At 39.8% G+C, this 25,254-nt stretch overlaps 1 protein-coding gene across 1 annotated transcript; it reads left to right on the top strand.

Annotated features, from left to right (window-relative positions):
* Positions 1-1,287: 1,287 nt before the first annotated feature.
* PAXIP1 (PAX interacting protein 1) lies at positions 1,288-24,577 on the top strand. The gene is made up of 21 exons (XM_077936746.1): positions 1,288-1,541; positions 3,400-3,534; positions 4,591-4,634; positions 5,833-5,896; positions 6,007-6,120; positions 7,487-8,107; positions 9,444-10,182; positions 11,093-11,187; positions 11,645-11,740; positions 12,597-12,734; positions 13,698-13,819; positions 14,179-14,363; positions 14,826-14,869; positions 15,580-15,647; positions 16,945-17,047; positions 18,027-18,195; positions 19,000-19,100; positions 21,140-21,274; positions 21,365-21,440; positions 23,253-23,317; positions 23,944-24,577. The coding sequence occupies exons 1-21, from the start codon at positions 1,449-1,451 to the stop codon at positions 23,953-23,955; spliced, it is 3,219 nt and encodes a 1,072-aa protein (XP_077792872.1). The 5' UTR covers positions 1,288-1,448; the 3' UTR covers positions 23,956-24,577.
* The last annotated feature ends 677 nt before the right edge of the window (positions 24,578-25,254 follow it).

Genomic DNA, 25,254 nt, shown 5'->3' with positions numbered 1-25,254 from the left:
TTCTCTCCCCATTCCTTTTCATATTCTGTTTATTAGACTGTCTGCCTGCAGGCAGAGACTATGGTGCTTTTAATCTTGGTATGATGCTTATAGAACTTTAGATGTGTTAGGTGTGTTAGCAATAATTAGCCTAATAGTTTCTTCCCCCAAAGAATCCTGGTAGTTGTAGTTTAGCAAGGATGCTGAAGCTTCTGTGTTAGGAAAAGGTGGCTCATATTGTGCACATCTGTAAATGTCTACTCAGAAGGTGGCCCTGTTAGGTCCAATGGGGCTTACTCCCTGTCAAATGAGTGCAGGAGTGCAGCTTTCAAACACTTCCAGTCCTTCCTACGCCATCGCATTCTGGCCAAGCATCAGCCAGCAGGATTGCACTCTCTGCAATCAGCTCTTGGTGTTTGCTGCCCTGGGCTGCTTGGGAAGGGCAGTATATTAATTAACAAGTGAAATATAAGAACTAGAATTTTTAACTTTATATTTGACTTTATTCAGTAGTATTTTATTCTGAAATGTTCCATTTGATGTTTTAATGTAGGTTGTAAACTACTTTGAGATTTCCCCCTTTAAAATATGAAGCAGTATAGAAACAGAGTACTGACTTGCAACCTAGCTGTATAATTATTATTATTAAATTTTGCAGCTGTACAACTGAGGGCTAGGGAGGTGGAAGGGTGGGGAATTATTATGCATTAATTGTTTTTCTAGCTTTGTAAACTCATAAAATCAAATAAAAATAATTTTAAAAAGAAATGAAATTAGCCAGATCTACCAGTAGATCCTTATTTACTCACATCCCTGCTTTATGGGATAGAGGCCCAGTTGCAGGGTCATTACAACAGAGCGGGTGAAATTAGCGTGGGTGTTTGTTTTTTAATAAGGACCAGGCAGGAGGAGCGAACTAGGCCGCCGCGAGCCACAAGGCAGCGGAAGCTCCTTTCGCGGCGCAAGAAAGCAAAAGGCGAGGGGGCGGAGCTAAGGGCGGGAAGAGGCGGGGACTGCAGCAGCCCGGGCTTGCTCCCTGACTGCCGGTTGCTTTGTTGGTGGGCGGAATCCAGAAGAGTCCATTATTCCCACTAGCGAGGGGGAGCGCGGCTCTCCCTCAACCCCCTCCCCCCCCTCAGTCTTCAAAGACGGTTCAGACTTTCTGTCCGCGCGGGCTCCCCGCTAAGCTGACGGCAGGCTGCGAGCGGCGGGGCCGCCGAAGCACCCCGCGCTCCCTCCCTCCGCGTTGCTGCTTTCCTCACCCGTCCCCCCCCCGCCCTGCCGGAGGGAGATGGTTCGTTCCTCAGCGCGCGCGCGCCCTGATCCCGCGGTTCGGCGGCCGCCGCTGCCTGGGAGGGGGGAAGGGCGAGGGAGACCCGGGGCTTCGCGAGGGGAGCCTCGGCCCAGGACCCGAGGCGGCCGCTCTCCCCGCCCTTTCTCAAAAGCCGCCCAGCCGGGAGGGATCATCCATGGCGAAAGAAGCCGAAGAGCGGGAGCTGAAGGTTCCCGAGGAGATGTTCAAAGATGTCAAGTTCTTCGCCGTGGGAGACATAGGCGCCGAGGTGCGTTGCTCGGACGGGCTCCCCTCACGCGCGACCCCTCGCGTTCGGGCGCCTCAAATGCCCCCCCCCCCCCCGTAAGACGACGCGGGCCACGCGCTGACAGCGGCTCGCGCCGGTTTTTGGAGCGCGCGGCCTCTCGGGAAGGGAGGGGGGATTTGTGGGGCGCGTTCGAACCCCCCCCTCCCCCGCGCGCCTTGGCGGCCGTTAACGGCTCCCAACGGCCGCCTCCTCCCCCCCCACCTTTTTACAGTATTTCTGTTGCCGGTGTCTCGGCGTCCCGCGCGCCTCTTGGAGCCGGGCAGGCCTTACGGCGGCCTCTTGTTGCCTGGCTGACTTGACTGACCAGGGAGGCGGCAGAGGAGGCTCTTTTCCTCCCCTCACGGCTTCCCCAGAGTGTGGGACCTGCCCTGCGTCCCTTCCCTCCTGGCGCAAACTCGCGCTCTCCTCTTTTTCGGCCTGAGTTGGGGACGCGGCCAGGACTAGGCCCCGTCCTCGGTTTTCGCCGCCTGCTTTCCTCCTCTTCACCTGGCAGGCGTCCCCTCCTTTCCCCCAGGAGCTCAGTTTTATAAATCCGAGGGAAAGCGGAAGGAGGGCCAGTTCGAGTAAATGGCACCTAACCGTGTAGGGAAGCTTTTCCCGACGGTAGTCCGGCTGCAGGGGAGAGGCGCGGGTTCCTGCGTGTAAACAAACTTACCCCCGAATTAAAAAAAAAAAGGTTCGTAGGGAGAGGGCTTGGCTGTGTCCCTTCCCCTGAGGTGGTAGTTTTCTGCATCCAAGGCTGTGTAGGGGGAACATTAAATATCAGCCTGGAGTGGTACAGACAACGGGAGATCTTTTCTTCTTTATTAGCTGGCCCTGGCTGCATCAGGGTGTTCACAGCTGTCTTGAGGCAAGGCACAAGTCCCATTAACAATGTCCCTGGTTATTTACATCTCTTGCCATTTTGTCCCTTGATCCTATTTCTGTCCAGCCTTGTAGGCAAAATAATTCATCTCTACCTTCACTCTGATTGTTTTGGTAGCTTTTCTTAAATTCATACACACCCATATCAGTTTCTGGATCCTGGACAAGCTTCTCATCCTTTATTTTCAGTACCCTCTGTGTCTTGCTTCTTGTGTCTTGCTTTTGTGACTTGTTTCACACAAAAATGACTGAAAATGTCTCTCGGAACACCTCGGTTACACTGCCTCTCTTCCTTCAAACCTCTTCTTAAAACACATTTTCTGCAAAATGTTTAACTCAGCTACCAAACCTACATACTCTGTTCCAGCTAATCTTAAGTACATGCAAATGAAATAAATATTCTTCCTCTGTGCACCCTGGCCTCCATTTCTGTCACCTTTCTCTGGTGTAAACCTCTATATCATCCTATATGATAAAGATGTGAACAAATGCGTTATACTTAGATTTTCACACTGCTACTGGAAATCTTTCATATGCAATCCACAATCAGTGGTAAGCCTGCAACAACAGCATCAAAACAATGAAATGGAATAGTAAACAAAAGTGAATTTAGAATTCAGATTCCTTTCATGCAAAAAATTTGATTGGGAAAAGGCAATGAAAAGAAATGTTTGCATCACCTTGCATTTCACTTCCCACTGCAATAGCCTATAATGTGCCTATTTGTGCCTGCTTGTATTGCCACAGTAAAAGCTGGACATGATAGGAGACCAGGGTGAGTAGCTCAGAGTCCCATGGTTGTCTGTTGCAGTTTGGCTGTGCACAAGGAGTGCTTATCTGGGGAAAGATCTGGCTTTAATGTAAACAAGCCTCTAGGGAAAAACACTGGGCTTCAATAGTGTCTAACATCTGCATTTTCCTGAAAGTGAAAACCAAAAGCCCTCTTGTTTTGTAGGTTATTCAGCTTTTGAAAGATGGCAAGGCGAAGGAGGTTTCTTACAATGCTCTGGCATCACACATCATTTCAGAAGATGGAGACAATCCAGAAGTTGGTGAATCTCGTGAAGTCTTTGATCTTCCAGTAGTAAAAGTGAGTACCTACAACATTAGAATTGATACTTTTAACTACAGTAAACCTAATTTAAGTGCAGGACCTTCAGGGTTATTCATATCTTAGAATCAGCACTTGAGTGCAAAAAAAGTGTACTATATGTGGGTGTATCCAGAACCTGAAATGTGAATGCGGCGATCCATTTTACTGTAAGTGTGCTTATGATGAGAGTACTATATATTAATTCAGCACACTCCCTCTCATCCTCAAAATGGAATAATGCTAGCAAGATTGCTGTCAACAATTATCTGGCTGGCAAGGGAAAGATATTGCTTTATTTGTAAAATAATATAAAAATATACATTACCATGAACTTGTAGAAGTTTGCAGGATTCTTATGCAGTGCTTGGGAATGCTAATAACAAGGGAGTGGTCACAGCTCAGTGATAGATCACATGATTTGCATACAGAATGTTCCAGGTTCTGTTCCTCTCCTCTTCAGTTAGGAGTGGGGAAGCCTGCTCTCTGAAACGTTAGACAGCCACTGCCATTGTAGTGTAATATAGATAATATAGAATAGAATGAACCAATGTTGACTTAGTGACCTTGTTTCCACACCCTGATAAGCCAAACTATGACTTACAGAGAGTAGCTCGCAGCTGCTGTGCTCCTCCCTGGTATTTTTTTACTTCTGCACTGTGCTGTGCTAGGCCAAGGTTTGGTTTAGTAGTACATTGTCCAAACCTGGGCTTGTAATAAACCTGTCTCCTCAATAAGCATAAGCCGGCTTTGAAGACATGCTAAACCATACCTTGAATTAGTTCAGCACACAAGTAAAAAGTACTGGGGAAGAGCAAAGTGACAGTGAGCACCTCTCCAGCCTGCATGGTCTCAGTAAGCTTAGTTTGGCTTCCTATGCTGTGTGAAACCAGGGCGCTATAAGGCAAGTTCCTGTGTTCCTGTCAATAGATGTTAAATAGCTGATTGGTTAATTTAAATTTGGTACATATTTGTTAAATAGACAGCTATTTATAGGATGTAATGTGCATTGTCTATTGGCAACTCACTACATGCATTATTTTCACCTGTTTTTAGCCTTCTTGGGTAACTTTGTCGGTTCGATGTGGAGTTCTTCTGCCGTATCCTTTTTGGTTAAAATGTTAACATATGTTATGTTTATTTAAAACTTAATACCAGCAGAATGTTGGCTAGCACAGCAGCTGTTCTAGAGGATTAATTCTTTATATGACTGAGGCAGTGTTAGTGGATGGTTGCCTTGACTGGATAGATGGGAGGTTGCCTGCTCTTGATAGGGTTACACTCTCTCTGAAGACGTGAGTACACAGTTTACAGGTACCATTGCTGTCACTTGAGGCTCAGGTGGCCTCAGTGGTGTGGAGTGCCTTCCATCAGCTCTACCTGGTGGTCCAGCTGTGCCTCTTTCTGGACAGTGATAGCTTAACCTCTGTCATCTACGCTCTGGTAACCTCTAGGTTAGATTACTGCAACACATAATACGTTGGGCTGCCTCTGAAGACGGTTTGGAAACTTCAACAGGTGCAGAATTCTGCGGCCAAGTTGCTCACCAGTGCAAGATGGTTTGAGCATATCATACCAATCCTGGTCCAACTGCACTGACTGCCGGTTAGTTTCTGGGCCTAGTTAAAAGTGCTGGTTTTAACCTATTAAGACTTGTGGCTTAGGACCGCAATACCTTAAGGACCGTCTCTCCCTATATTAACTGCCCCAGACACTGCAGTCATCACCTGAGGCCCTTCTTCATGTGCCTCCTCTGTGAAAGGTCTGGAGGGGAACAACTTGAGAATGGACTGTTACAAGTGTGTACCTGGACTCACATGTGCACAGGCAGCACTTAGGTATGTTCAGTTACAGTGTAGTAGGTTAGAAAGTTAGAGGCAAAGGCTATAAACATGTACCAGGGAGTAGAGTAAGTATTGGGGAACTCAGGAGGACAAACCTCCAGATAAACATGCATAGGATTAAACTATTAAGTGATATGTTTGGACCACCCATTTATTTTTGTGGTTGATGTGTGACTCTAACCTGAATTGGTGAGACCCAAGTTGAAGATTAGGAAACAACCTATTATTATTACTTGTATTATTATTATTATTATTATTATTATTATTATTATTATTATTATTATTATTTGTATACCGCCCTATACCTGGAGGTCTCAGGGCAGTTCACAGAATAAAATACTTTTAGAAGTATTCATAAGATTTTTCTTAGCTATTTGAGAAGCTTTTCGTAAACTTGCACCAGTTATTCACTTTACATCTCATTTATATTATATCCTTGACTTAATTTTGTCAGAGTAAATGGTTTCTCCCCAGAATCCTGTCAGATATTTTTTGGAGTTGCTGCTTGTCTGTCTCAGGTAAGAAGTTTATCCAGATAGTTGCATGTTTGTGCTGATAGCCAAATGATGTGTCAGGAAGTGCTTTCCCCTAAATATCTAGTGGTAATTTTTTTTACCTTTTCTGATAGGTTTCCACTGAAGACCGAAGTACACTGTGGGCTTTGATTACGTTTTATGGTGGAGATTGCCGGCTGAGCCTCAATAAAAATTGCACTCATTTGATTGTGCCTGAGCCAAAAGGGGTAAGAGTTTTATTATGTGGACATATTTTCCCATTTTAATGTTACTTTGCCTTGCTGAGATAGAATCAGCATGATTTATACAAAAAGAGCTTCCCTTGTCAGGTTTTCCCTTTCCTTTTTGGAGGGATCAGTTCGATATGTAGCTGGGAGTGATTTATAAGCTTTTCATTTCAGAAAGCTTTTGATGAAATCAAAGAAAATTGGCATTCATGTTCATGAAGTACTGGTTCATTTGTGTTTTGGTAAAAGATTAAAATATAGGATGGAGAGTAGCAGTAAATTGCTAATTAATTTTCACAGTGGAAGGAAGTTAGACTGGGATCGCCTAATTATTTTTTATTTTGTGAAAAATAACCCAGTATTTAATTTTATAAATGATCTGAGGTTACAGTGGGATAGCCAATTTGCACTAAATATTCAGAAAGGTAAAACGGTGAGCAAATTATAAAGATCTTCTATCAGGCAGCAAATTATTTTGGGTAGTACAGCTAAATATGGATGTGGAACCAAGACAGCTTTAGTTTTTTGCTTATATCACATGAACCTCAGTTTATTCCAGCCTTCTAAAAGTCTGCAAAAGTTACTACCTTGTAATAGAAATCAGTAGCCATTTTTTTGCTGGGATCAGAAGTCGGTGTACCCCTTGCGTAGCAGCCTGTTCTGCTGGGTACAGGGAAGGAACCGAGGGCTGCAAACCTCCGCCAGTCTACTCACCTCCATGTGCTTATGTGCACGAAATTCCTTGCTGTGAATGGCTACCAGGCTAGTGCTTAAATAAAAGGTTGCTTTATTCCTGCTATTTAAGTCTCCAAGTTGCATTTATTTGGCTGGAAAGCCCTTCAGTGTTCTCAAGTACTGTATCAATACTTTTTTCAGCCTGTATTACACAAGAATTGCTGTGGTAGTTAAAACTTCCCCACATCAGGACTGCCTGATCACTAAAGTACCTAAATATAGGATGTTGGCACCTATAATTTCTAACTTTTTTGTATTTAGAAATTTAAAATGCTTATCTCTTTTTGCCAATTTTTCTCTTTGCCTTTCTCTCCCTTGTTGCCCAGCAGGCTGCAAGAAAAGGAAAAGATCACTCTTGTCAGAGGTCAGATTGATAGCTTTCAGAGGGTTTTTGAAATTGGTCTGAGGGCTGCAGGTTGTCCACTCACATTTTAGAGGACTGAGTAACTAACTTTTTAAGGAGTTTATAATCTTAGAAGGAGTTTATAATTTTATTTATTATTAGTAACCAGGAATGTAACTTGTTGAGCTGAAGTAAACCAATATAATTAAAATGAGTGTTTACAAAACTAAACATTAGTTATCTAAAAGCTAAATTGACTCATAATTGGAATGTTTTTGTTCTTCTCAGGAGAAATATGAATGCGCCTGTAAAAGAGAAAACATTAAAATTGTGACACCTGACTGGGTTTTGGATTCTGTATCTGATAAAACTAAAAAAGATGAGGCTTCCTATCATCCACGATTAATTATCTATGAGGAAGAGGAAGAAGAGGAGGAAAATGAAGATCAGGATTCTCAAAATGAAGCCAGCACAGATGAAAAGTTGTCAAGTCCAGCATCTTCTCGAGAAGGCTCACCTTTGGGTGATCGAGCTTTTTCACCTAAATCTATTGATGCTGATAAAACGAAAGGAGAACTGATGTTTGATGATTCATCAGATTCGTCTCCTGAAAAGCATGAAAGAAATTTGAACTGGACACCTGCTGAAGTTCCACAGAATACAGCAAAGCGCAGATTGCCTTCAGGCAAGGATTCTGGATTGATAAATTTGTGTGCCAATGTCCCACCTGTCCCAGGCAATATTTTGTCCTCTGAGATGAGAAGTAATATAATGGCTTCAGTACAAAGTCCTCAAAGTTCTGGACGTCCTGAAATGATGGCTGCATGGAGTCCTGCAGTACGGACATTAAGAAATATTACCAATAATGCTGATATTCAGCAGGTTAATAGACCATCAAATGTTGCGCATGTAAGTATCTTAAAGTACAATTTTTAAAAAATGTTTGGAAGTGAATAGTTTTTATGACTTGGATACTATAAAATACAAAGAGAATTGTTGTAAGGAGTACAACTAGATAACGCATGTGAAGTGGTTTTAGTTCCAGAAAACACTATACAAATGCTATGTTGCACTCACACAATTACAGAAGTTTTAGTACATTGATTGCAGTGGTAACTTGGTTTACAAACTTAATCCATTCTGGAAGTCCGTTCTTAAACCAAAGCGTTCTTAAATCAAGGTGTGCTTTCCCATAGCAGCAGGGGACTCAATTTACAAATGAAACACACTCAGCAGGAAGCGGAACATGTTTTGCTTCCAAGGCAAAGTTCACAAACCAAAACACCTACTTCCGGGTTTGCAGCGTTCTTAATCCAAGTTGTTCATAAACTCAGCTGTTCTTAAACGAAGGTACCACTGTATATGAGTTTAAATTTTCTTTCCGGTGATTTTTGAATCCTTTAATGTAGCTGGGCATAGTCTTTTCATATTTTATCCTATGCTTGTACGTGTGCAGAGCCACTTACTTGCCCTTTTACTTTACCAAGGCCTGCAACATGCAGAAGTCTTCTAAATTAAAAAGAAATAGATGATAGAAAATGTGAAAACATGTTCTTAATTGTGCAAGTGAGCAAATCAGACACAGTGCTGTGGAAATGAGGAGCAAATATGTAATTCATATGCAATTCGAAAGTATTCTTTAGATCAGTAAATATTTTCCCCCATGGTAACTTAACATTCCATGATTACTATTTGAGGGATTCCCTTCAGGGTTTTTTCCTTTAAAAAATTGTATTTCTTTACATTTTGTTGCCTGCCTTAGCCTTCTGATACATCTCTTAGGTGTGGATAGTGTCATTTGGCTGCATAAGTACCAATGCTCATCTCAACTTCAGAAATAGAAGAAACTACTTGAAGAGAAAAATGAGCACAGAGAATTTTTACTGTATATTTCTTTTTAATTATGCTAGCCTTTCTCTTAATGTGTGAAGTGTAGAAGCATAATGCTGTGTTGCATGTTTTATATCACACCTTCTACAACATTTACCTACCTCCATGCGATCTGTATATTGGGACCTCTTGAAAATTCTCCCATTTGCCAATGAATATAAACAAACTTTCTGTTAATTTGTATTCAAAATAACTGTTTTGTGGAATAACTCAATGCTTTCCTCTATTAATTAGACTTCTAATAAAGTACAGTTTTAGTTGAATACATCAGAAAGTTTTCAGATTTGATTTATGCTTTTCTGTTTTCAGTGAAATGTTTTGAAGGAAAGTTGACATGCATCCTTTTGTTTTCTAGATCTTGCAATCACTTTCTGCTCCTACAAAAACTTTGGAGCAGCAAGTAAACCATAGCCAGCAGGGACATTCAAATGCTGTGTTGCTTAGTCAAGTTAAATTGACTCCAGAGACACACTTACTACACCAGCAGCAGCATCCACCTCAGCAGTCACAGCAGCAGCAACAGCAACAACAACAGCAGCAGCAGCAGCAGCAGCAGCAGCACCTCCCTCTCTTGCATCTTCCATCCCAACAAATTGTGCAGTTGCAGCAACAGCAGCAGCCACAGCAGCCTCAGATTACTCAACAGTCTTTCTCTCAGCAGCCTCATCAGTTTGTGCAACAGCAAGTTCATCAACACCAATTCTCACAGCAGCAGTTACAGTTTTCTACACAACAGATACATTCTCAGCAGCAAGTACATCGTCCTCAACAACAGTTGCAATTTCAGCAGCAGCATGCCTTGCAACAGCAGTTGCATCAGCTACAGCAACAGCAGCTACAGCAACAGCAGCTGCAACTACAGCAGCAAAACCTTCAACAGCAGTTACAGCAGCAGCAACTACAGCAGCAACATTTGCAACGAATGCAGCAGCAGCAGCAGCAACAACAACAACAAATGCAAAATCAAGCATCTCAACTCTTGACCCAGACTTCTCAGACATTACAACATCAGGTTCCAGTTCAGCCATCGCAGCATCCTCAGCAGCAACAGTTGCAGCAGCAGCAGCTCTTTGGGCACGATCCATCCATAGAAAGTTAGTAATTTTGTTCTCGTGTATGTTAGCTGAGGCTTTAATTACACTTATATAAATAGTAGAACACTCCCCGCCCCCCTTTCTGACCCAGTGGGTCTACAGTGTGTCTTCCAAATATAATCAAAATATTCATGTTAAAACTGTAAGAGTGACGATATAAAACATTAGACAAGCAGTAAAAGCAGCTGAGATCAGAGCAAGCAATTCCCCAAACAAAATACCAATGGTGATCTGATTGTGACCCATCTTTGTTGACAGCTTGAAAACCAAGAGTAGAGTAAGGTAGAACAAACCACATCTGGAAGTGAGTTTCTCAACATGGTGCCATGGCCAAAAAATTGTTTCAGCTACAAACTTTAATGTAGGAAATTCTTCCAGTTCAAACATTTTCCAAGACTTTTGTATTTGATAATTTACATGTGTTATGGGGCCATTGTCAGTCCTCCATTTCTGTGGACATGCTCAAGTATAGAGCTTGTTGGAATGAACTCATGGCCTATTTTTATTAGACCCACCAGTGCTCTCATTGTTTACAGTCTACTAAGCATTTTTCACAATGCATCCAAATACTAGTGAAGGGCAGTCTCTGCGCGGTGCTCCTTCACTTTTGTATGTACGGTAATGGGCAGAGGGAATAACCCATGCACAGTCCCTGAGGTGATGTGTGCACAATGCATCTGCAGAACACTCTAAATTCAGCCACTTGCTTTCCAACACCGATCTAAAGTTTGCTGGGAAGTGGAGGACCTTGTAGGTGTGCTCATGTTCTGTGAGCTACAGCAAGTTTCACTCTTTGGAGAGATGAGTGTAGCGGCAAATGAAGACCTTTTTACTATTAATGGTAGCCCATTAAATAAGAGAAAATATGCTAGAGTATTTTGTATTAATTTAATTTTTATTACTCTTCTAGTTCCAGAAGACTATTTTCTGTTGGGTTGTGTCTTTGCAATTGCTGATTATCCTGAGCAGATGTCTGATAAACAGTTACTGGCAACATGGAAAAGGGTAATTATTTGTTCTGTTTGTGAATATTTTTCAGTTTTTTGTGTTAGTTTTTCAGTTTCTTAAACAAAAATAGGTATATTTAAAAACCAACAAATTGTTTTCTTTTTGACTTAACAGATTATTATATATATCCCATGTCCATAATATGTATGTTACCAACAAAGCACACAAAACTTCATCTTCTTTGTTCTCCTTTTAACTGATTTTTACTGTTACTAGCTTCAAACATAATTTCTGCCTTTCTTTGTTATCTGTTTATCAGAGGTCCATCTGCCAAAATTTCCCATTACTCTCAGGTAACAAGCTTACCAGTTAGGTTTTGTGCAAAATTCAGTGATGAGCCTGTATTACCTTCACAAGTTTTAAACTATGGCACATATATAACATGGCAAAAAAAATCAATGAGTGTTGTTTGATTAACAAACCTTTTAAGTGTGTCTAGTTTTTATTTTTCTAGATAATCCAAGCAAATGGCGGTACAGTAGATCCCACATTCACAAACCGGTGTACACATCTTCTCTGTGAAAGTCAGCTTAGTAATATGTATGCTCAGGTAAGACCAAATGGCACAAATGTACTTACCTATGTTTGTAAGAGCTGTTCATTTCCTTACATTGAATGATATAATAGTTCAGGAACAATTTCTTACGAAGGTGAAAGTATATAGAAACATAATTTATGTTCTCCTAGTCTTTTGCTGCTAGTAACCTCAAGGCAACTTAAAACTGTAAAATACAATTTTAAGCATATAGTTTCAAACAGCAATAACATAAGATTCTCCGTGCAGTCATGGCCTGTAGCTAGGTCTTCTCCCTCCTCCTGAGTAGACCATTCCTCCTAGGTATTCCCCTGCTGTTAGAGCTGTTTGGCAGCCAAACAAGTACTCATGCTATGACTTTGGGCTTCCCATCTGCTCTGTCACTGCTCTGTCACCACCTTTGTTCTGAGACTCTCTCTCTCCCCCCCCCCTCTCTCTCTCTCTCTCTCTCTCTGTGTGTGTGTGTGTGTGTGTGTGTGTGTGTGGAGAGAGAGAGGCTTGAATAGGAAAGAGACAGAATACAATATAGATAGATAGATAGATAGATAGATAGATAGATAGATATTTAGATATATAGATATAGATATATATAGTGTATCTTTTGGTGCTCTGTAGATTGTGGTAGTTGTATGCTCCCTACAGTTGAGAGTGGCAAACCTAAGGATTAGTGGGCCTATAGCAGAGATGGCACTCACTGCAGTCTGAGAACTTTGGTTCATCTGTATCCCATACCAACCTCATTTTTGTTTGAAAGTGGGTGGCTAAAAGCTTTATAAACCTAAAGCAGCAACATATATATATTTAAAATATTTTCATACATACCTACTAAAATTTATATGTACAGTGACAATGTTTTGCATTTGTGTTTCAGGCTTTGAGAGAAAGGAAGAGATGTATCACAGCACACTGGTTGAACTCTGTGCTAAAAAAGAAGAAAATGGTACCACCTCACCGAGCTCTTCATTTTCCTGTAGCATTTCCACCAGGAGGGAAACCATGTTCACAGCATGTAAGAAATTAACTCTAGCATTTTGCTTGGAAGGTGTTGTTGCTATTATTTCTTTTACTGCAAGCAGCTTTTTATGTCGGAAGATATAAAAATGAGCAAATATGTAACGTCCAGTCTCTGAGAATATTTTACAACTTTAATTGGAATTAATAAAATTACATGATTGAATTCAGGATTTTTTTGTACTGCACCTAAATATCTTTATGTGAATGGGATATATTTCCTTGCTGTGTAATTGAAGTTATCTTTAAATCTCAGGTGTGGAACTGGTTTGTTTGTTTGTTTGTTTGTTTGTTTGTTACTCCTTTTTATGCGAGGATTACTGCATTGTGAAGGGTTTTCTGTTCGATGGTAAATTTGGTTATCACATTGAGAGTTAGGCAAATGGTTCAGTTTATGAAAATGATATCATAAAGCAAGAATGGAGAACAGGGGCCCCTCTAACATTCCTGACCTTTGGCCATACTGACCATGACTGAGATTTGGAAGTCCAACAATATCTGGAGGGGCATAGATTATGAACCCCTGTCATAAAGTGACTAACTGAAAAATGTACCACTTCATATTCAAATGTTTGGTTTGGACCTTATCTGTCAATGGTTGCTTACACCTTGAATCTTCCTAGATCAATTAATAATTCCATGAAATGAACCTTGGAATCCTTTGGGGCTAAAAGGCAGTACGAAAAAATTTAGATAAATAGAAAAACGTCTGGCTGCAGTTATGTGAGAATGAGAAGAGCTACTGTTCCGTAGCATACTTCAAATTAACTGAAAACTTGGGAAGAAAAGGTTACCCATAGTATGTACTTAAAGAATAGGACACTTTTGGTAGGCATTGAAAGATGGGCAAGGAGACACATACTACAAATGACCAAGAGAGATTTACAACTTTTTCTGATAGCATTTATTTGAAATTTCTGTTTACTCATATTTCTGATGGTTGAATCATCTTCTGTTCCAGATAATCTCAGTGACAGGTTTTGTTGATAGTGACAGAGATGATCTCAAGCTGATGGCCTACCTCTCAGGTGCAAAATACACAGGCTATCTTTGTCGCAGCAACACAGTTCTCATCTGTAAAGAGTAAGTGGCTTATATATTTATTTTGATTTTTTTTATTAACCATGATATATAAATAATATTGTTACAATTTGTGAAAATATTAGTGAGTATAAAATTATAAGCTAAATAGAGAAGTTATTACATTCTAAAAAAAAATCCCAATTGGTATTTTTTGTTTTAAACACATCATATATATATATAAATAAAATGTTTCATAAATTGGTTTTATATGTGCAATTGTTTTAAATGTTTATGTATGCAATTGTTTTATATAAGTTTTTATTGTAAATGGCTTTGGGATGCCCCATGGGAAGCGATTCATAAATGAAAATAAATAAGATGTTTAGTATCATTTGTGTCTCTTTTCCCTCCATAACAAGGCCAGCTGGTTTAAAGTATGAGAAAGCCAAAGAGTGGAGGATACCATGTGTGAATGCGCAATGGCTCTGTGATATATTACTTGGAAATTTTGAAGCACTGCGGCAAATACAGCACAATCGATACACAGTATTCAATCTTCAAGAACCACTTGCTCCTAATCAACATCTGGTTTTAAACCTTCTTGGTAAGAAGAGTTGCCAGACATACAGCATAGCAAATGTTAGTTTTCTGCAGTAAAGAAATATATGAATAAATATATATGTTGCTCAGACTTACAAACTTTGCATGGCTTGGGACATGTCAGTATGGCTGTTGCTTGGGTTTCTGATTTACTGTTCTAACTAAGCAAGGTTTACTCAGAAGGAAGCCCCATAGGAAATGACATTCATTCCCTTTAAAGACTTTTAGGATTGCACTGCTAAAATGTTTGTGCAAAACTGGAAGCAACACATGAAATAAAGCGTAGTACATATTTACTTTCCTAATGTGAACTGCGCCACTTTTGCGGTATGTTCCATGCATACTTGTCAGATATGTGTGTGTAATTAGCATGAAAAGACTGTATGCACTGAATTAGTGTGGTGGAATGTAAAGAAAATATATGTCCTCATGTCAAAACTTGTTCTTTCCTGTTCACTGTTCCCAGATGCTTGGAGAGTTCCACTAAAAGTATCGTCAGAACTTCTAATGGTATGTGGATTTGCTAATAATTTATTTACTTTAACTGCTGTTTCAGTGGGAACATCATAAATCTGTTTGGACAAAGGAATATAAATGCTTAAAATATCCATTTGTTTAAGATACACTTATGTTGTCCTTTGTTTAAAATTGATTCCAGGGCAGTTTACATAATATAAGAATAAAGAATCCAATTTTAAAAATATGAATTGCTATTTAAATGATCTTTGAACGTGTTTGGATTTTTGTAGAGGCGTATTAGCAATACAACTTTGACAAGAGTGACAAGTGAAGTTCTTATGGCTGCATCAGGGTGGTGGGAGTACATACATTTGGGGCTGTGGCTTTTCTCATGCTAAACTATAGTTTAGTGTGGCGTTGACACCAGGCTGTGTCTTGAACAACCTTCAGTTTTGATACTGCTTTCTGTTGACAATTTCTAATACAATTATTTGATGACTGATGAAGCATATAAGGTTGCACAGTGTGCACATACACAAACTAATTAAAATATTATCTGAACCTTTCCCCAAAATAGACCTTTTAAACTGCATCTAGGCTCCTATGCTGAGGCATAAAGTATGCTAAATCTGTTTTTATTTTAGTTGCTATGACTAAAAGATTTTGCTGTGAAATAGTAAATAATTATTAGAGGGGAAGTGTGTGTGTGTTTTGTGTGTGTGTGTGCGCACGCTTATATATTTCTATATTATTTGTTGTAGGGTGTGAGATTACCACTAAAACCAAAGCAAAATGAATCGGTAATTCAACCGTCAAGCAAGCGGCCAAGGTGAGAGAGTGGCCATTCTCCAACGTGTCACATTCTTAGTCTATTAAATAAAATTATCAAAACTACTGCTAAAACTTATGGAAACCTCTCTGTCTGGAGTGGCAAACTGCAATCCTAGGGGACGAATGCAGCCTTTTGGGCCCCTCTGTCTCAGGACTCTCTCAGCGTTTCTCAAACTTGTGTTCCCAGCTGTTGTTGGACTACAACGGCTGAGGACCCAAGTTTGAGAAACACTGACTAGGCTATAGGAGTGCCTGGCATGCTCTGGTCCATGGGGTCACAAAGAGTCGGAAACGACTAACCAACAACAGGCTATATTGCCTTCCTAGTTCTCAACCGTGCTTTGCACCTTCCTTGTGTTCTTTTGCCTGGGTGGAATGCGCTCTTGAACTATGATGAGGTCTCTTGTTTGCATTGATGGAAGATTAAGAAATTTGTACTGTGTGCATGTAGAAACCTTTGGGCTGGACCTTTGTGTGTACTTTGCAAAGGTAAGAGTTGCACCTGCTGCTCCAACCACTTTTGCCTCTGGTCCATTCAACACTAGCATGTTGATCCCTGAAGATCCCCTATGAGGGCCCCTTCATGGCCTGAAAAACGTTATAATAATAATAATAATAATAATTTATTATTTATACCCCGCCCATCTGGCTGGGCCTCCCCAGCCACTCTGGGCGGCTTCCATAAAAACCAAAAATACAATAAAATATCACATGTTAAAAACTTCCCTGAACAGGGCTGCCTTAAGATGTCTCTTGAATGTCAGGTAGTTATTTATCACTTTGACATCTGCTGGAAGGGCGTTCCACAGGGTGGGCGCCACTACCGAGAAGGCCCTCTGCCTGGTTCCCTGTAGCTTTGCTTCTCGCAATGAGGGAACCGCCAGAGGGCCCTCGGCGCTGGACCTCAGTCCTGTTAAATTAGACCAAAGAACAGAATACTGTTCCCCAGCCCTGCTCTATATTATCATTCTGCTGATGATTATTTAGAGAGACACTTGTCCTTTGGAAAGTGAATAGTTTGGAGGGAGGAGGGAGGGTGCAAACTAAGTCAAAGTATGTAAGAAAACATGAACCTTGAAATAATGCCATACGTAGGCGCTTCAGAAATGAAATATTCTACAAAAGATGGCTGCACCAGCCAAATTCAAACAAAAGTTGCATATGGTGTGTTTCTACACACTTCATGGACCTTCTCTACATTTAGATATTAATCATGAAAACAGTATATCAAAATTGTGTTGAATTTTAAATCCAAAAATACCATGTTTTGTATTAACAGTATTTTGTATTTGTAGAATTGAAGACTTGCCAACTCCTAATAAAAACGTGACATCAGAATTGACACCAGTAGTGCTCTTCACGGGATTTGAGCCTTCCCAGGTGCATCAGTACATCAAGGTGACTTTTCTCTGTCTTAACAGAACAAACACTTTTGTAACATTTTTCTCTACTGAAAGCCCTGCAAAATGATATAATATGTTCGTCTTGTGATTCTATACCTCAGGTAGCCCATTCATGCAAGCAAGTTACCAGTTGCTGCAACGAAACATACATGTATGGAAACTCTCTTAGATCTACTGTATAGCTTTGTACAGAAACCTAAATCATCATAAGAGCCTGCGGGATCAGACCAAAGGCCTATCTCGGGGGTTGCTAATGAGGGGTACATGTGTCTGTAGAGACCTCTTCTGGCACCCACAGGCTTTCCTCCCTCACCCCCTCATGCTGAAATTAGGCTTGAAAGTAGTCTTCTGTTGTAACTCATAGAACAGGTTGCTGTGTGTGTTTAGTCTTGGTGTTTGTATGGTGCCCATGGCAATTTATTTAGTTTGCAAATCTATCAAGAGGCCCCCAAAATTTGACAATTGTTTGGGCTATCTGGTCCAGTATTCTGTTCTTTGGTCTAATTTAACAGGACTCAAATTTAACAGAAGTCAAAGACTTCTGGTTGCTAGGCTATATGGTATATCTAGGGGTAGTTTCGCACAATTATGTTTGTTGCAGTGACTGCTAATGTAATAGCATAAAAGACATCAGAGGTGTGGCATCACAGACATAGGTTTTATCACCTTACAGCAGCCTTTCTCAACCTTGGGTCCCCAGATGTTCCTGAACTACAACTCCCACCATCCCTGACCAGTGGCCATGCTGGCTAGGTATGATGGGAGTTGTAGTCCAACAACACACAAGGTTGAGAAAGATTGCCTTACATTGTTTTTCAGTGGAGCTGGTTCATGTGCTTGGTTACTGGTGATCAAATGTACGGTAATTATGTGTATGCTTGTGTGAACTAGGCTTAGTTTATCTTGCTTTTAGTTTGATTGAACTATTATGATGTGGCTGGAGGCTATAACCTTTTTTTAAATACCATTTTCAGAAACTCTACATTCTTGGAGGTGAAGTAGCAGAATCTGCCCAGAAATGCACTCACTTAATAGCGAGTAAAGTGACACGTACTGTAAAATTCCTTACAGCTATTTCAGTTGTAAAGCATATAGTAACCCCAGAATGGTTGGAAGAGTGTTTCAAGGGCCAGAAGTTTATAGGTAAGTAATTCTTAAAGTTTGTCAGTATAAGTGATATAAAGAGTCTCTCCTTTAAAACACAAAAATGAAGCATGCACAAAATAGTGTCCTTCTTGCTGTTAAGCAGGGGGACAACACTGAAACAATCAAATAAAAAAATGTTGAAATGGAAGTTTCCCCTGTGACCAGGGGAGTGAGTCAGAGGTGCAGTTTACAAAGCAGTGCTTAATATTTTACAAAATATTATTACTACTACTACTACTATTATTATTACTATTACTATTATTACGATTGTTAATTTATTATGCCACCCATCTGACTGGGTTGCCTCAGCCACTCTGGGCGGCTCCCAACATCCACCTTTATGGCTATGCATGTAGAACTTTAACATCTCTAGTGCCATTTTTAATGAGTGATTTCTTTTTCTAAATTTTCAGTGGTTTTAAAAGTAGTTCCTCTTCACTCAGCAATTTTCAAGTGTTAAATTTTTAAACAAACATAAAATTAAGGCAAGTACTTAACTCCAGCTTCTTATATTGAGTTGTGCTGCTTAATTTAAGGGTCCCAAGCAATTCTTAAAATTAAGCTATTGATTTTTAAAAGAAGACAATCGCTAGCTGCCCCATTGGCATCTTCCTTATTGATGGAACTTACAGTGGGGCAACTGAATCTAAATGCCCAAACTAAAGTAGTAGTATCTGATATGATAGTCTATAAATTCATAAATAATTATTTTTTTCTGATAACAAATTATTTTCTCTGTAGTAGATGCTTACATCTTTTTGTGCTATGAATAGTTACAGTTATATTTTTCCTCCACTTTAGAAGAGCAAAACTACATACTCAGGGATGCAGAAGCTGAAGTTCTTTTCTGTTTCAGCTTAGAAGAATCTCTAAAGAAAGCACAGGAGACACCGCTCTTCAAGGTACATCAGTTTTTAAAAAGCGCTAAATCCAGATTATTTGAACCAAGTGTTTAAACATGAGTGTTACCATCATGTATGCTAGCCTAGAAAAAAAGTATTTGCAACCACTTGTAGCTTTTATTTTGAAATATAAGTAGTTCAGTATAACTAAATGTTGTAGACTGGATTCCACCGAGGCATCACACCAACAGCCTGGTTGTAGCTTCCAAACATAATCATAATTTAGAATCATGCATGTGCTTTCATTTCCCATCTGCTTTGTAAGTTTGCTTATAGCAGTGTCTGCAAACAGAATGATCACTGTTAACTGCCCCCATGATTTGCAAACCCAATTCAAATCATGACTTTGGAATATGGTTTGCTAGCCAATTACAAACTGGTTTATCAGTGCAAAAGTCAGCATAATTCTTCCTTCGCCATAATTTGGCAGGTTTTCTGAATTGACTGTCTTTGAGAAGTACTTGGCCTGTAAATGACTTGTTATATTACTATTTATTTAGAGCCTTAGTACCCCTCTGTTCAGCCAAAAAGTCTCCCAGAGTAGCTTACATACAATCAATTAAAATAAGACAGTCCCTGCCTGCAGGCTTACAGTCTAAAAAATGATACTCAAGGGGAAAGGCAACTTTATGTAATTTATAAAACTCCCAGCACATGTGGTGTCTGCACCAGCATCCTTTGTTATACTTGTCACTTCAGCTAGTTCCTCACTGTCCTGGAACTTAACATTTTTTATTTTTTATTGGCTTTGGTAGGGGAAGAAATGGGAGCTTATCCATGTCGCCTCCACCCCTTTCTGCAGTTCCCAAGACATTGTTCTATCCTGATATCTATCTTTCTTCTTTATGCAATTCCTTGCAATCTGGTTTTGACTCTGTGTCCTTTTGGAACTTACATAATCTTTGATACCGGCAACTATCCACTTCTCTTTTCTTCTTTTAGTTTTCTCAAATCTCCCAAACCTTTGGTTTTATTCCTGCTTCTCAGTCCTTTTCAAGACCACTATTTCTTGATACTTAGCTGTTGGTTATTTTTCTCCTCTAGTTCAGAATCTTGACAGTTCTTTTAGGTTTTTCTATTTTCCTATGTACAAGTGATTATCAAGCCTCTTCTATTCAGCTCATAAATCCATAATTTTGTAATTATGGTCTAAAGCTCGGCTCTTTGTTACCCATTGAAACACCATTTTGAGAATGGCAACTAAGGTTTGACATTCATAATTTAAAAGTAATATTTCAAATTATGAAATTACCAAAAGTCAGCCCTTCATGCATTAACTCTTTACAAATAATGGAGAGTATTTATGCCTGATCATTTTAATGCTTTTCCATCTGTAATTTTAAAACATTCCATTTAATGAATGACTGTCCTTGTAGAACAGAAATAATCTGTCAGCCATGTCGTTTTATACTGCAGTTTGTGTAGGGAACCCAGAGACAGGCTGATTCTCTTCCTTTGTTAAAAATTATAACTGCAAGATCCACTGAAACTTGGTAATTCTTCTGTTTATTGATGCCTCTCTTTACGTTATTGATAAGATAGCTGAGTACTTTCTGTTTTAAGCAAACATTAGGAAGCAGGTAGTAAAGTAAGAACTTGCTGTAGGTTCCTCTGTAAACACAGTCTTATTTTGCTTATATCAAACTGCATTTATTTATTCATAATTCAAACTTGCTTTTATTATTGTAACATTCTTGTCTCCCCACCCACCCACTTTTACTTCTAAGTCTTCTTCTACTTGAGTACAGTGTATAAAAACTATGGGGTGGGTCTGCCTTGATACCTTGTAGTCAGAACCTTCTTCCTCCCTTGTAGAAGAAATTAGCAAGGTATCCATGGCGAACATCAGCTTTAGGGGGGGAAATGATAACATTAGAGAAGAGGCAGGAGAGGGTGAGAAGTTGATATACCAAAAAATGGAATCCTAATTAACAGGAAGTGGACAGACCACACTGGTACCTTGCTCTGTGACATAGTGGTCAGTGGCATAAATGCAGACATACAATGTGTTTTGTGTTTCATAAATGTTTTGATTTTAGGGAAAGTACTTCTATATTACACCTGGAATTTGCCCAAGCCTTTCCACTATGAAATCTATTGTGGAATGTGCAGGAGGAAAGGTATTGAACAAACAACCTTCTTTCCGAAAGCTCATGGAACACAAGCAAAACAAAGTGAGTGTGATCTTGATTGATTTTCTAACATCTTTCTGCTTAGAAAATGTGTCCTTTTGCGCTGACTCAGTTTCATTATTTTTAATACAGAGTTTATCAGAGATTATTCTGATTTCTTGCGAAAATGATCTTCACTTATGTCGAGAATATTTTGCCAGAGGCATAGGTATGTGTTCTTTATACTTATAACAATGTTTAACAATGCAACATGGCACTAGCACTTGAAGGAAAGAAATGTACCCTAGTCTAATAGTTTGGTTATATATCAAATCCTGGATGTGTGGGCTTGTGGGAGATTTTATACATACAATGGGCTTTTGCATAGTATTAGAAGAAAACACCTTTTGCTAGGGGTATCAGGTTCAGATAAATGCCAATGCAAAATGTTGGAGGTGAAACAGGATCTGTCAAACAGGATCAGCGTGAATCAAAATGAAGACCCCTGAAAGTTTCATTCCATTGTGATTCATTATTTGATTTGGTGCTGTTAAAGCCAGTGCTCTGTACAGTGGTACCTTGGGTTACAAATGCTTTGGGTTACGTGTTTTCAGGTTGCGGACTGCGGGAAACCTGGAAGTACTGGAAAGGGTTACTTCTGGGTTTTGCCCATTGCGCAGAAGCGCCAAATTGTGTAACGTGCAGGCGCAGCACTGCAGGTTATGAATGCTGAGGGTTGCGGACATGCCTCCATCACAGATTACGTCCGCAACCCGAGGTTCCACTGTAATGGAGAATCTAAAAAGGGAGCTATATTTCTCCCCCCTTTTCACTTGCTGGTGAAATTTGCAGGGAAAGGAAACCTACCAGAGTGTATTAAGACTGTGAACTTCAGGAAGATCCATTCAGGCTTCTTTGTCCACAGGACTCTTAAATTTATTTTATTTTTTAGAAGCAGGCGCACCAAGTGGTGGAGCCTGAGGGGTCTTCAGCCCCCCCCCATTTTTCAAGGGGGGGCTGGGCTCCCCCAAAATCCTGTGGCCCGCTCTGCCTCCTCCCTGCCGATGTTGCGCTGCGGGGAGAAGGCTGAGAGCAGAGCCCAGCTCTGCGTTCCCCATTCTCCACCCGGCACACAAGTGCCAGCATCGGCGGGACACCTGTTTGTCCCAACTTGTGCACTAGGTGGGGGTGGGATGCTTCACTTGATGCGCCCCGCAATGTGGGGGGGGGGGGCAAGTCAGCGCTCGTGGAAGCAGGCAACCTCAGTAGTCTTAACTGCTTATACTTTACCTTTATATGAAGAAAAGTTCTGCTTATTTATTTGAATGTCCCTCTACCTGAATGAAGTGTACTAGGAAATAATCAAAGGGATTGAAATCCAGACCTCTCTGTCAGCATAAAAGATACCCTTTCACCTGCAAGCTCCCCAGTGATCTTTAGTTTCACTTCTGAGAAAATAAAAGCGGTGTCTGTGTGACATAACAGATAACTTAATGGAATGACTAGGACCACAGTGCTACTTGAAAGGCTGGCAACTTGCTGATCCACCTCAGCATGCCTGTTAACAACACAGTCCAACTCAATAATATGAAAGACAACCTTGAATCACCTCAAATCGCATTGTTATTCAGGCTGCACACAGAGCCAATGTACACCCGTGGTGTATTTATAGCTTTACATTGAAGATGGCACTAGCCCAGCTTATGAGTGGCCACTTCCATGACTTGTCCAGCTCACCAGCTGCAAATGTGTCTGGCACAGGTCTGTTCCTGGCACCCAACTGCCAAGTATCCCTTAGGCACAATGCCTCTTAATCAGAATGTCAGTCTCCTTGAACATTAATGTTTTAGGGACACACACAGTGCCAGCTTCATAATTACCTTGAATAACTGCTGCCTCCGTCTTTCTTACTTTCAACTGGCAACTCCTCAATTCAAGTCCTTTTAGTCAAAACATAAACATTAAAAGATCAGTAGTTGCAATTAATTTACCATGGATGTCTTGATTAAGTTTTATTCCCCCCCCCCTCCTGTATTTCCAGATGTTCACAATGCAGAGTTTGTTTTGACTGGCGTTCTTACTCAGACACTGGATTATGAATCATATCCTTCATATGCTATATAAAATAAGATTGTGTTTTCTGTATTCTAGTCTCCCTTAAAGGGAACAGCTGGCAAAGTTCACATAATTTATTAGCCATCTATAGAGTTTCTAACTAATGAATGTAGATAATTGGAATTCAGGTAAGCTGGTATCACCTTTTACTGTTTTATTCCCTCTTTGCTCTCACAGGCTCATTGAAGTACAGGTTAATAGTTTTCACCTGTGTTTGCAAAAATACTTACTGGTTTTTACAGGAAGTTAGAATTGTTTGCTAGGATTCCCTGAAATTCAGGGCACATGCTTTAATCTTTTGTTGTGACTGTCCCTTTAATAATGTCTTAATGATTTATTCTAAAATATGCTGCCTCTAAAAAAAAAAAGGAATTAACATTTGAATTAAATGTTGAAACACATATATTCTAATCAAAGTATAGCCTGAAAAATACACATCACAGTGTTTTGTTGCTGAGTGCATATTTACCTTAGAAAGTTGTAAAACCATGTTGATGCATTTGGCTTAAGAAACAGATTCTCTCTCTCCTTATGTTACCCTTTTCTTGTACCAAAAAACCGATTATGGCAATCTGCACATTTCAGCATAGCTTTTTCCTTAACCCAAGTGTACATATAAATTCACTTGACTGGAAGTGAAAATGCCTTATTGCTGCAGACTCCTTGAATCCTTCCTTCCTTCCAGCTTTTTCAGCCTGTGGATCAGTTGGCACTTCTGGAGTTCTTGTCCCCTTCCTCCCTTGTTTTGCTGAAGGCCAATGAGCAGTTTGAGGCAGGAGAGCAAACGTTAATTGCATCTGTTTAAGATGTGCAGCATTTTATTATTAAAACATAATTAACTATGTTCTTTGTATTATACTAGAGAGAGGTTACTTTTTATATCACAAATTAGTTTTCCTATTTTTTTTTAGTTGTCACAACTGTTGGTACTTAAACACACAAAATTGGAATGTAAAGAGAAAGGGCTTGTGGTATGTAAATTATGGAAATAAAGTATTTTGTATTTTATTTTATTAAGCTCTGTTTCTTTTATATTACTAATATCCTGGTTTTTGTATAAATATACTTTTAAAATAATGTTTCTTTAAGATTTCGTAGTGGCTCCTTTCCTCTTCTTTTAAATATTGTGCAATTATGGCACTATGGTAAGAGTAAATTACTCTAAATCATTCTTTCAAATGCTGTAAGATAATCTTCCCTTTATTTTACAAGGTATGTTTTAATATTAAAAACCAAGTATTTTAAGCAGAATTTATTGTTAATGTTTTGTGTATTTCTACTGAAGTTAGGTTGAACTCATTCATATCTGCTGTTATAATTTTTCTTGAAATAATTTTTAATGAAATAAATATGCAAAAAATGAATTCACAGAACTAAACTCACTCAAGGTGAATTACATTTGCAAAATTATATTGTACATAATGGAACTAATTATAAATTGAGTATATGTTATTTAAAAACTAGTATCAAACTACTGTTTCAGCAAGAACAATGTCTGGTAAGGTGCAGCCAGTTCCCAAAGATTCTTTTAAAAAGTACAATTCCTTCCATGGATTATCTATGGATCCAATAACAAATCTCCATTCAGTGATTTTGAGGATTTCAATAATTTGGGTTTGGCAGTTACTACAGAACTCTTTAATTTATATAGGTTGAAATAATTAGCATTTGTCTCACCTGACAGCATGCCATGTTTTGTGCATTTGTGTTTCTGAAAGTGAAGGGCCATATATGACAAAAAACCCCCACATGATTCATGTGGAGCAGCTGCAGGTATAAATTCTGATGGTTTAATGTTTAAAACATGGCAGGTGGGACACGGAACACTACTGACAGACTTGCAATGCACTTTGAAGCCATTGTACTAAATGTTAGCGGAAGTTAGTTGATCTTTTCTCACACACTACATTTTTGCAAGGTATAGAAAG

The sequence above is a fragment of the Podarcis muralis genome, chromosome 12 (genome assembly GCF_964188315.1).
Source record: "Podarcis muralis chromosome 12, rPodMur119.hap1.1, whole genome shotgun sequence".
In the NCBI taxonomy this organism is placed as follows: Eukaryota; Metazoa; Chordata; class Lepidosauria; order Squamata; family Lacertidae; genus Podarcis; species Podarcis muralis.
Note: the sequence above shows the minus strand (reverse complement) of the source record. Positions and strands in the feature narration are given on the sequence as shown.

Bases quoted from the DNA above. Each gene is read 5' to 3' on its own strand.
- PAXIP1 (XM_077936746.1), top strand. From the start codon at position 1,449: ATGGCGAAAGAAGCCGAAGAGCGGGAGCTGAAGGTTCCCGAGGAGATG. The intron at 15,648-16,944 runs GTGAGAGAGTGG...TTGTATTTGTAG, and splicing joins CCGTCAAGCAAGCGGCCAAG to AATTGAAGACTTGCCAACTC. The intron at 17,048-18,026 runs GTGACTTTTCTC...TACCATTTTCAG, and splicing joins AGGTGCATCAGTACATCAAG to AAACTCTACATTCTTGGAGG.